This window comes from Neofelis nebulosa, chromosome 5, assembly GCF_028018385.1.
Source record: "Neofelis nebulosa isolate mNeoNeb1 chromosome 5, mNeoNeb1.pri, whole genome shotgun sequence".
Classification (NCBI taxonomy): Eukaryota; Metazoa; Chordata; class Mammalia; order Carnivora; family Felidae; genus Neofelis; species Neofelis nebulosa.
In genome coordinates, this window is record NC_080786.1 from 75,939,994 (window position 1) to 75,952,675 (window position 12,682).

A 12,682-nucleotide genomic window follows, 5' to 3' on the forward strand; every position below is an offset into this window, starting at 1 on the left:
TTTTATTTTTTCCATATCTAACGTGGGAAATAAGCTACCCATTGTTAGGCATCAGCTATCTTTGGGTTCTTAGAGACATCAATTAGAGGCACCGGCAGAAACATTTCTGGTGGCAGATTCTCTTGTGTTTCCTTCTTTCCATTACTTCGAACATATTTCTCACTCAGAAACTTTCCTTGACTTTTGTCAATAATGTAAAATGGAGAGTGTCTTCCACATCTTTGAGGAATTTCCAATTTCTTAAGATGACTTTTGCATCATTTCTTTTTCCTTTCCCATATCCACATTGTATTCCTTTAGATGTCATTTTGCAATGTTCTTCCACCTCACAGAAATGCGACTTTAGTTTTCAGTGGCAAGACCATTATGATTGACAATATCCTTTGCAAAAGAACATCCTGTTTGTATGTTAGAGTTGAGGCAAGGCTTGTGGTCTAAAACACGACCTAAAAATGAAGCAAAATATTTTAAGCCAATACTAGCCTAGACATGTCATCAGGAACGTTAGGAGTATTTCACAATTTCAGATGGGGTGCTTCTGGTTTCTGACATCCTTTCTCCCACTTAAGATATATACAAACAGCAGCCTTTATGATAATACCTTTATTTCATTTTCCTCCAGTTTCTATTGTAAACCTCTGTTAAGAGTATGCATTGGATGGGGCGCCTGAGGGGCTTAGTCGGTTGAGCTTCCGACTTTGGCTCAGGTCATGATCTCGCCGTCCGTGAGTTTGAGCCCCGCGTCGGGCTCTGTGCTGACAGCTCAGAGCCTGGAGCCTGTTTCAGATTCTGTGTCTCCCTCTCTCTCTGACCCTCCCCCGTTCATGCTCTGTCTCTCTCTGTCTCAAAAATAAATAAACGTTAAAAAAAAAAAGAGTATGCATTGGAAATGTATGAACGGTGTGTAAAAAACAGACCATTGGCCCTAGATTACTACTCACCTCCAATGTTTGATTATGCTTCTAACTTCTCAGATTGTCATTTCTACTAGCTTCCCACTCTCTCCTTTCATTAGCAGTATCTAGGGGTATCCTCACAAACTTCTCACATCTCAGTGTTTATCTTCTTCTTTCTTTCTTTCTTTTTTTTTAATGTTTATTTATTTTTGAGAGACAGAGAGAGCCAGAGCTCAAGCAAGGGAGGGGCAGAGAGAGAGGGAGACACAGAATCCAAAGCAGGCTCCGGGCTCCGAGCTGTCAGCCCAGAGCCCGACGCAGGGCTCGAACCCACAGACCTTGAGATCATGACCTGAGCTGAAGTCGAATGCTCAACTGCCTGAGCCACCCAGGTGCCCCTTATTTGTTTTTTAACTCAAGCATAGCTGACACACACAGTTACACCAGTTTCAGGTGTGCTACCTAGTGATTTGACACCTCTACACATTATGCTACACTCACCACTAGTGTAGCTACCATCTGGAACCAGACAACACTGTTGAAATACTGTATTCCCTACGCTGTGCCTTTCATCCCTGTGACTTAGTCATTCCACCCTGAAGGCTGTGCCTTCCACTCCCCACCACCCATTTTGCCCATTCCCCCATGCCTACCCCCTTTGGCAACCAGCAGTCTGTTCCCTGTATTTATGTGAATATCTTCTTCTCATTGTTTGTTGGCTGTTTGTGTTTCCTCTTCTATAAAGTGTCAACTTATGTCTTTAGTCGATTTTTCTGATAGGGTTTTTTTTTTTTTGTCACTGTTATGCATTTATAGGTATGTTTTGTATATTTTCTACTATTTTTTTCAGTTATATATGTGTTGCAAAGATATTTTCCCAGTTTATGATTTGACTTTTCACATTTAGTGCCCTTTATTGAAAATAAGTTTAAGATTTTTTAAATTGCTGAATTTATCACTTTTCCTTTATGTTTGTGATTTTAGGGTCTTATTTTAAGACATCTTTCCTCATCCAAAGTTTTAAATCCTTAAAAATGCAGAGAAACTGGATTGCTCATATGTTGTGGGCAGGAATGTAAAATGGTTCTGCCACTCTGAAAATGAGTATTGCAATTTCTTTAAAAACTATACATGCAAATACCTTACAGTCTAGCAATTGTACTTCTGAGTATTTATTCCACAAGACTTATGTTCACACAAAAACCTGTAGACAAATGTTTATAACAGCTTTATATGTAATAGACAAATAATTGTAAACAGTTCTGTGAAGAAATAGGTATTTGGTCTCTGGTCCCAGTTCCTGACACAGAGTTTATAAATCCCTTGCAATTTCCTAAATAACAGGAGCATTTCTCTAATAAGGTGACTCTTGGTGGCCTCCTGGGTAGCTTCAGGATGGGGACTGGTCATCAGGAAGACCCAGCCATGATTAGAAGCTTGGAACTCTCAGCCCCAATTCCCATCCTTTAGGGAGGGGAAAGGGACTGGAGATTGAGTTAAATTGATCATACCTGGGGCGCCTGGGTGGCGCAGTCGGTTAAGCGTCCGACTTCAGCCAGGTCACGATCTCACGGTCCGTGAGTTCGAGCCCCGCGTCAGGCTCTGGGCTGATGGCTCGGAGCCTGGAGCCTGTTTCCGATTCTGTGTCTCCCTCTCTCTCTGCCCCTCCCTCGTTCATGCTCTGTCTCTCTCTGTCCCAAAAATAAATAAAAAACGTTGGAAAAAAAATAAATAAATTGATCATACCTACATGACGAAGCCTCCCTAAAAAATCCTTAAACTATGGGGTTTGGAGAGCTTCCAGATTGGTGACACATCTACATGCTGGAATTCTACAGGGACAGAATCTCCTGCCCTTACGACCCTTCCAGATCTCACCCTGTGTACCTTTTCCTCTGGCTGTTCATCTGTATCCTTTATTGCATCCTTTTCAGACTGTAAAGAGAAGTCAATGTTTCCATGAGTTCTGTGAGCTGTTATAGCAAATTATTGAATCTGAGGAGGGGGCTATGGGAATCCCCAATTTATTGTCGGTCAGAAGTACAGGAGGCCCTGACTTGCGATTGGCACCTGAAGTGGGGGTCAGTCTTGTGGGAATGAGCCCTCAATCCAAGGGGTGTGCACTAACTCTGGGCAGTCAATGTCAGAATTACTCGATGTGAGGAAAAAGCCGACAATTTGGTGTCAGAAGTGTTATGAGTAAAGTAGAAATAAGTGTTTTCCCTTAAAACTCAAAGTCCTTCAACAAGTGAGTGGTTGAACAAACTGTGGGACATTCCTACCATAGAATACCAGTGGGAAGTAAAGAGGACTGCATAATGATACCCATCACAATCTGGGCAGATCTCCAGAGAATTACACTGAGTGAAAAAAAGCCAGTCCCAAAAGATTTATACTGTGCAATTTGATTTCTATAAAATTCTTGAAATGACAAAATTATAGAAATGGAGAACAAATTCATGGTTGCCAGTTAGCGGGGTAGGGGGACATAGGGAGGGAGGAAGGTGGTTGTGGCTGTAAAAGGACAACATAAGGGGAAGCCTGGGTGGCCAGTCGGTTAAGTGTCTGACTCTTGATTTCAGCTCAAGTCATGATCTTACAATTCGTGAGATTGAGCCCCACATCGTGGGGTTCAGCCCTGACAGAATGGAGCCTGCTTGGGATCCTCTCTCTCTGCCTCTCTCTCTCTCTCTCAAAATAAATAAATAAAACTTAAAAAAAAAAAAGGACAACATAAGGATCCTGGTGTTAAAGTTCCATATCTTGACTATATTGATATCAGTATCCTGTTTGTAGTATGGTAACACAGCCCAGCCCAAAGGTTTTCAGTGGAGTGTGAATCAGACCATCTGGGGAGCTTTTATTTTTTTTTTTTATTTATTTTTATTTTTTAATATATGAAATTTACTGTCAAATTGGTTTCCATACAACACCCAGTGCTCATCCCAAAAGGTGCCCTCCTCAATACCCATCACCCACCCTGCCCTCCGTCCCACCCCTCTGGGGAGCTTTTAAATATATACATTCTCTGGGGCACCTGGGTGGCTCAGGTGATTAAGCTTCAACCTCCGCTCAGTTCATGATCTCATGGTTTGTGGGTTTGAGGCCCGCATGGGACTCTCTGCTGAACAGCTCAGCGCCTGGAGCCTGCTTTGGATTCTGTCTCTCCCTTTCTCTCTGCCCCTCCCCCGCTTGTGTGCGCACACGCTCTCGCTCTCTTTCAAAAATAAATAAACATTAAAAAAAAATTTTATAAATATACACATACCTTCCGCAGGGGTGGATTGGTGGGAGTTCAGATGTTTTCAAAAAGTTCATCAAATGATTTTTTACTCACACATTCCTACATGGCCCCAGAGCTGTAGGCCTTTAGAGACATTAGGGTAAGGAAGCACGAGTAGGAGAGGTCTGTTTTAGGAGAATGGCAAAATGGAGGATTAGACTGGGGGTAAAACAGGTAGAGGAAACTTTCTGAAGAAGCTGCCCCAATAATGCAAACAAGGGATGATGCAGATCATACTAGCTGTGCTGGCCATGGGGACAGACATCTGTCAGCCCGGATTCTGTCCCAGAGAAAGAAACTTACTCTCTCCATATTTTTAGCTCAATATTGACAATAATCCCAAATGTCCACAAGTGGATAAAGAATACATTTCCAACTATGCAACAAAATAATTACATGTTCTTGCCCCCCAAGATTAGCAGGTGTCTCTACCACACCCCCTTCTATGTGGTCCATGCACTTTCCCTGAGGCACAAGTTAGTTCCAGGAGGACCTGATGAGACCTTTATCCATGGCCTTACCTGCCCGATCTCCCAAGTCCCCCATTTTTTCTGAAGGGTACTTGGAACTCAGATTTCAAACTCATCCTGCTAAACATGTGCTTTTCCCTGGTTTAGGCCTTACTTCCCCTTGCCTGGGGCCCGGAAGGCATACTTACACAGGGGCAAGCAGGACACTCTGCTGTGACCTCTCTGGCCACAGCCTCTCACCAGGGAGTGGTCACCTGTCATGCACACTATTCAAAACCAGGAACCAAGGTGTGGTCTGAGCTCCTTTAAGCTCAAGGGTTTGGGGGCTCCTGGTGAGGCCCCAGAGAAGAGTCCAGAAGAGGAGGATGGAAGGGGGGTGGCCTTCTGGGGGGGCATTCCTCCTCTGCCTCACTGTCAACCTTCTGCTTCCAGGTAAGATGGGGCAAGAACAGGACAAGATGGGAATGCTGTTCTGGGCAAAATCCAGAAATCCTCTCATTCTCCAGAACTAGGAGCATCTAAAATAACTGGGTTAAACATTTCCTTTCTCTGTAATATCTGTGTTTTGACTTCCTTGGAAACAGATGAAAAACCCATTTCACTGATCAGTACACACAACCCCCCTCTCATTTGCCTGCCTAGGCATCTACTAAACTGTTTGTCCTTCCATTTACCACCTCTCCAATCCCACCCCTTTATAGTGTCCAACTTTTCCTTTCTACCAAGATATAGTAACTATGAACAGGGTGATCTGGGTCCTGTTAGCAATAACATAGCTCCTTTCCCATCTCACTCAGGAAGATATTGCAGAGGAAGTGATATGGAGGGGAAAGGGAAATGTTTTCTTCCTCTGGGATAAGTTTCTCCTTAGTTTGGCGATGTACCTTATGAGTCAGCTGATATGGGGAGGTAATGGATGAGGTACGAGAAAGAACTTGCTGGGCTGCAGTTACAGGAATGACCGCAGTCATCTGGGGCTGGGATGTGGGTGAAGGGGGCCAACGGGCTTTTACATTTCATTGTACATCTCCACCAAGCACACGGTAGATGATCAATGAAATAGTCTCAAAATGGTGATGATGAAAATGGCTCCCACAGATCTTTGAGGAAGTCACTGAATTTGAGAAGGGCACAGAGCACAGCACATAGTAGGTAGTTGATAAATTCACATTAGTGCAACATTAAGTTCCCACATATTTTACACCACACTTACGATGTACTCATGATTTACTTCTTTCTAAACTTTTCCTTCCAGGACATGGGGAAATGTAAAAGTGGGAAGAGGAAATTAAGAAACAAAATTTTAGGGAAATTTTGTTCAGTGACTATAAGAATGAATCATAACAGAGCTAGAAAGAAAAATGTATGGTCAGACAAAAGCCAAAACTTCAGGGTTGGGACTACAGAAGAAATAGGACTCCCCCGAGAGGCTGTTTGCATATGAATTTGAATAGGCTTTATATGGGAGCAAAGCACAGGAAGAAAGGGCTGAGCCCAGGTTCAGCTTACCACATCAACTTCCACCATTTGCCTACCAGACCAGCCCATCCTCTCCAGCCTGGCAGGAAGGAGTTGGCCTTCAGAAGTCTTGGCCCAGAAGGAGGGGCTCACGTGCCTCAACCCATGTCCACATTTTCTTTCTTTGCAGAGAGGTTCTCAGGCCTCAACCCTGGTACTCCTCTCGCTTAGGAAACATGAAAGCCCTATTCCCACCTCACGGGGCCTCTGCTCTCTACAGGAAGGTCAAACACTTTCACCATCAATTGCTCAGGCTTTGACCGACATGGGGTGGACCCTGCTATCTTCCAGACTATATTTAACCAGAAGGACTTCCGTCCAGTCATCAACTACAGCATCCCCATTCAGGTCAACATCTCCTTCACTTTGTCTGCCATCCTGGATGTGGTGAGTTCTACATTCTTTCCATAGGCTGCCAGTAGGGAACAAGGAGTCTTCACGCTGATAACCCAACCTTGCACTGGTCTAGTGGCGAGCAATCAGTCCTCAAATGCCCTACAGGTTAGATGTCCATCCTATGGGCTGGAGAGACATGAAGGAGAACACTACCGTGATGTTTCTAAAGGGAACATTTGTCCTGAGTTCTGCCCCTGTAGGCAGATAAAAAAAACATATTTCCAGTGGGCCCCATGCTGGTCTTTTCCCCTACGTTTGCCATACAACCTACATTTTTTGGACCTACCTTTCTTTTGAGACCAGTGACTGGAAGCTGACACACAGGACCACGTAGGAAACAAAGGCAAGAAATAGACTGGGACCTGATCTCAAGGCATTAATCATCCTAAATGGGGATTTTTTTTTGTCAGGATGCACAACTTCAGCTGCTGACATCATTTCTGTGGTTAAAGATGGTATGTAGGTCCAGTTTTGTTCTCTTTTGTTTCTCTTTCCTTTTTTTTCTGGTCTTGTTTGCAAAAAGCACATTTGTTGACATTGGCAGTGCCAGAGCGAATAGACAAATCCAACCAAAATAGGACCCATACTGATGACAAATAGCTTTTTTGAGCTGCCAAAGAACTTTGAAAGACATCAATAGAAAATATAGGAAGAAGGGGGGGTGGTGCAGTTGGGAACCCCTAACTAAGCTCCAGGGCCCAAAGGTATCCAGCACCCAGCTTAAGATTTCTCTTGAATGTGTGTGTGTGGGGGGGGGGAGGGGTGGGGGGGGCGGTGCTCTTGGGTGGTTCAGTCGGTTAAGCATCTGCCTTAGGCTCAAGTCATGATCTCACGGTTTGGTTCATGAGCTCGAGCCCCACTCCAGGCTCCGCCCTCTCTCTCCCTCTGTCTCTGCACCTAGTGGGATTCTCTCTCTCCACCCCCTCTCCGCCCCTCGCTCTCTCACAAAAATAAATTAAAAAAAAAAAAGATTTCCCTTGAGTGGGAAGTGTAAGGCCAATAAGACTTTGTTAGCTAGAGAAGGGGGAACTTATCACCAGGAAGAGAAGAGGAATCAGAGTTTAAAAGGAATGAAGTTTTTTAAAAAAGCGACATGCATAACAATGTGCAAAGTATGAGTTTATCTGTGTAAATAAAAATGAATGCTGGAATATGTATTAATTTATTTTCTGGAAAGATACCAAGAAGCTGTTAAAAAGGAGATTGAGATGGGGCTATGAACTGAGTTGGAGTGAATTGAGAAAGGAGAAGCTTGTTTTTTATATTATACTTTCTGGAATGGTTAAAGTTTTATCCTATGCCTGTAGTACATACATTTAGGAAAAAATACATACATATGAATAGATATATATGTAAGGGAACAGAAGGGTAGATGCTGACATAAACTAGCTCCAGGTATCAGCCATAACCAACCTTCTGTGCTCTGTGCTCTAGATCTGGACTAACCCATTCATCAGCTGGGATCCAGAAAAATGTGGTGCTATCAGTAAACTCACTGTGACAACTGAGAACCTGTGGCTCCCAGACATCTTCATCGTGGAATCGTGGGTACCAGGACTAAGGAATACTGGAATGGAGATCCTTTTGCAAGGAGCAGGCCAGGGCAGTGTAGGGCAAACCCATTCAGTTGGGGCCACCAAAACTTATTTCAGAGAGGAGCACAATCACGGCTCACCAACTTCTCCCACAGAAATGAAAAAGTGGTGGGCAGGAAAGATGGCGGAGTGGCCACAATGAGCAACATTGGGAAGCCCCACCTTAAGAGAGACACTTAAGCTGGGGGGCTTGGGTGGCTCAATCTGTTAAGCATTCCACTCTTGATTTCAGCTCAGGTAATGATCCCGGGGTCATGGGATCAAGCCCTACATTGGGCTCCATGCTGAGCATGGAACCTACTTTAATAAAAGAGAGAAACTTAAGCTGATGTGAAACCCAGAGCACCTGCCTCTCTCCCCTTCTGCCACTTAGCATGGATGTGGATCAGACCCCAGAAGGCCTCTCTGCATATGTGACTAATGACGGTCACATTGTGTATAACAAACCAATGCGGGTGACCAGCATCTGTAGCCTGGACATCTTCTACTTCCCCTTTGACCAGCAGAACTGCACACTCACTTTTAGCTCTTTCCTCTACACAGGTGAGTTGCAGTGGGGGTTCTGGGATGGGGTAAAATGAGATCAACCAATGGGACAACAAAACAGCACACACAGGCAAATTTATTCTTTCTAATGCCTAAAAAGGAGAGTGTGGGGGTGGTGGGGTGGGGGAGTTGAACTTAGGAGGAGATAAGACTTCTGAGAAAGCCCAAAATTGAAAAGAGGCAACTGAGGAGCAAGGAAGCTGTGTTATGGGGCAACCAGAAAGAGGTCGCTAAAGCAGTTTGCTAGTTCATCTCTCTGAGCTCTGCACAGTGCAGGTGCTAAACAGAGTGTTGAATGAATGTTTGTCTCCCCTGCAGTGGAAAACATGTTGCTGGGCATGGAAAAGGAGGTGTGGGAGATAGCGGACACGTCACGTGACATCGTCCGCACACAAGGGGAATGGGAGCTCCTGGGCATCAACAAGGCCACCCCAAAGATGTCTGTGGGCTCCAGTCTTTTTGACCAGATCATGTTCTATGTAAGCCCAGAGACTGTGAGATGTGTCTGTCCCCCTTACCTCCCTCATCAGACCTTCCTAAGTCACAGAGCTTCTCACTTCTTGTCCTGTGACCAGAAAACCACTGGGTGCCACAACCCTTAGTCCTTCCTCTCTCCCAAGTCCCCCAAATCAACCCCCCTTTCTGAGCCTGCTAGCACTGGCACAGGTTTTCTTTTGTGAAAGCTGCTTCTTCATCCAGCCCCAGAAAGAGCCACTGTTGGGTTGAGAACATCAAGGAAGGAAGGGGCTGGAATCATCCCTATTTCCCCTCAATCCTAGCTTCACCTGGTTCTCTGCTCTCTCCTCCCCCCCAGGTGGCCATCAGGCGCAGGCCCAGCCTCTACGTCATAAACCTTCTTGTACCCAGCAGCTTTCTGATTTCCACTGATGCCCTCAGCTTCTACCTGCCAGCAGAAAGCGAGAATCGTGCCCCATTCAAGATAACACTTTTGCTGGGCTACAACGTCTTCCTGCTCATGATGAATAAACTACTTCCTGCTAGTGGCACCCCGCTCATCAGTATGCCCACCTCCTCACTGTTGGAAAGTAGGGGACAGGGAAAGGAGGCAGGGTAGACAGGTGCACTGGCTCGACCTGCCAAGGCAGCTAAGGCAGAAAGGAAAAAGCAGTCATCTCAGAAAGGGCTTTCTGTGTGAGACACAGAAAAGGGGGGATTGGTGGTTCTTCTGGGCCTCAATCACACATGTTCCTTACCCCTATCCCAGGCGTCTACTTTGCCCTGTGTCTGTCCCTGATGGTGGTCAGCCTGCTGGAGACCATCTTCATCACCTACCTGCTACACATGGCCACCACCCAGCCCCCACCCATGCCTCCGTGGCTCTACTCTCTGCTCTTCCATTGCACCAGCCCAGGGAAGTGCTGCCCTGTTGCACTCTGGAATGAGAATACAGGTCCAGGCCTCATGTCTACTCACCTGCCTGGTAAGGAAAGTCTGCACTGCCCCTATTCTCTACACTGGGTGTAGAGTCCCCAGTCTCCCACTTCCCCAAACCTGTCTCCTTCCCACTTCATAGCTGAGTCTCTGTCTTCTCCACAGGACTGAAGGAGCCAGGACAGTTGGTAGGGAAGGAGCTGGGATCCAGAGAGGCAGAGCTGAATGGGGGCTCAGGATTGACAAGCACCCAGCTAGCTGACCGGTGGGTGCAGTTCAGCCACATGATGGACACCTTCCTCTTCCGCCTCTATCTGATCTTCTTGGCCTCCTCCATTATCACGGTCATAGTTCTATGGAACACCTAGGAGCTGAATTCTAATGGTGCAAGAGCAACCCAGTGTTCAAGTTCTCTCAGCGTCAACTGACCATCCCAGACCCCATTCCTCTGCTCTAATTTGCATACACAGTCCCAAATATGCCAGAATCCCTGCTCCGGGGCTTAAATAGAACCTCTGCAGACTCTCTCAGAAATAGGACTATATTTCTAAAACATAATGAATTCAGAATATACATGTTTATGTTAGAAATATAATTTTCACTGGAAAAGGAATACTTTATAATAACTCATCGACTGGTATAGAGGAAAGGGGTTAAAACTCTTTTTAAATATAGGCTAGGGGCGCCTGGGTGGCGCAGTCGGTTAAGCGTCCGACTTCAGCCAGGTCACGATCTCGCGGTCTGTGAGTTCGAGCCCCGCATCAGGCTCTGGGCTGATGGCTCGGAGCCTGGAGCCTGTTTCTGATTCTGTGTCTCCCTCTCTCTCTGCCCCTCCCCCGTTCATGCTCTGTCTCTCTCTGTCCCAAAAATAAATAAAAAACGTTGAAAAAAAAAATAGGCTAACATAGTTACTTATTCTTTTAATAAATATTTATTGAGCACCTACCATGTGCTAGGGACTGTTTTGAGTGCTGAGGATACAGCAGTGAGCCAAACTGACAAAAATCTCTGCGCTCACAGAGCTTACACTGAGGGTAGGTGGAGACTGACAATAAAGGAGATAAATATGCGAAACATGGAGTATGTGCTAAGTGCCAAGGGGGAAAATCAAATTAGGGAAGGAAGAATGGGAAATGGGGGAGGAGATTGAAAGTTTAGGTGGGTGGCCAGGGGAGGCTTCATGATAACTTCCTGCCTGGCTGGCTCCTATGCTGTTATTCCACAAAAGAACCAGGTGGAGCACAGGTGGTGCTATAAACAAATGTCCCTTGACAAATGGAGACTTGAGGATGACTCAAACAGAGCTCTGTCCTCCAAGGGCTTATGGCCCAGCTGGAGAAATAAAATGTATATGTGAAATAATTTCAATTAAATATAGAATGTGTTTTGAAAGTTTTGGTGAGTGCTATTAAAAAGAAAGTGCTGTAGGGGAGCCTGGGTGGCTCAGCCAGTTAAGCATCTGACTCTTGGTATCAACTCAAAAGTCACGACCTTGCAGTTCATGAGATCAAGCCCCACATCGGGCTCTGAGCTGACAGTGCAGAGTCTGCTTGGGATTCTCTCTCTCTCCCTCTCTCTGCCCCTCCCCTGCTTGCACACATGCTCTCTTTCTCTCTCAAAATAAATAAATGAGATAAAGATTAAAAAAAGAAATAAAGAAACTGCTGTACAGTTCAGAGGAGAAAAGATTCTTCTAGCCGGAGCAATGGTTCTCGATCCTGTCTGCGCATTGGAATCATCTGAAGAGACTTTTAAATAATCCTAGCCCCCAGGGCTTATCCCAGACCAATGAAATCAGAACCTTTGGTGTGGACCCTGGATTTGGTATACTTGGAAGCTGCCCGTGAGATTCTAATGTGCAGCCAGCTTTGAAACCACTGAGCTAGTGGAGGAGGCAGTGTTGACTTGGACTCTGAAGGATGACTAATATATGAACAGATGGAGGACTTGCTGGGTCTAATTACAATGCACCTCTGGAGTTACATTTGGGCAGAATCAAAGCAGGTTGGGCCTCAGGGGCCCAGGTGTTTGTGTAGCAGTAGTTGAACGGTGGGATCGAGGCAGAATCACGACACACTCATTCTCATGGTACTCAGAAGGCTCAAGTGTCCAGAACAAACTCATAAAATCATCTACTAGAAATAGCCCCACATTAGAATGCAAAATAGTTCAGGCATTTCAGAAAACAATTCAGCAGCTCCTCCAAGTATTGAACATAAAATTACCCTATAACCCAGCAATTCCACTCCTAGATACATGCCCAAGAGAAATGAAAACATATGTCCACACAAAAACTTGTATACAATGTTCATAGCAACATTATTCAAAATGGTTAAAACAACCCAAATGTCTATTAACCAACGAATAGATAAGTAAATTTTGTATATCCACACAATGGAATACTATTGTTATTTGGTTATAAAAAGGAATGAAACACTCAGACATGCTACAACATGGATAAACCTTGAAAACATTATGCTAAGTAAGAGAAAAGCCAGTCACAAAAGACCACATATTATATAATCCCACTTAAGTGAAATGTCCAGAATATGCTAATCTATAGAGACAGGAAGTAGATTAGTGGTT

General features: G+C 45.0%; 1 protein-coding gene across 1 annotated transcript; it reads left to right on the forward strand.

Annotated features, from left to right (window-relative positions):
* The first annotated feature begins 5,527 nt into the window (after positions 1-5,527).
* On the forward strand, positions 5,528-10,505 carry LOC131513147 (5-hydroxytryptamine receptor 3C-like). Its single transcript, XM_058732521.1, has 8 exons — positions 5,528-5,558; positions 6,388-6,554; positions 7,998-8,266; positions 8,532-8,701; positions 9,023-9,183; positions 9,519-9,742; positions 9,868-10,145; positions 10,262-10,505. The coding sequence occupies exons 1-8, from the start codon at positions 5,528-5,530 to the stop codon at positions 10,462-10,464; spliced, it is 1,503 nt and encodes a 500-aa protein (XP_058588504.1). The 3' UTR covers positions 10,465-10,505.
* Positions 10,506-12,682: the final 2,177 nt, after the last annotated feature.

Bases quoted from the DNA above. Each gene is read 5' to 3' on its own strand.
- LOC131513147 (XM_058732521.1), top strand. From the start codon at position 5,528: ATGTACCTTATGAGTCAGCTGATATGGGGAG. The intron at 8,267-8,531 runs GTGGGCAGGAAA...TCTGCCACTTAG, and splicing joins CCCACAGAAATGAAAAAGTG to CATGGATGTGGATCAGACCC. The intron at 8,702-9,022 runs GTGAGTTGCAGT...TCTCCCCTGCAG, and splicing joins TAGCTCTTTCCTCTACACAG to TGGAAAACATGTTGCTGGGC.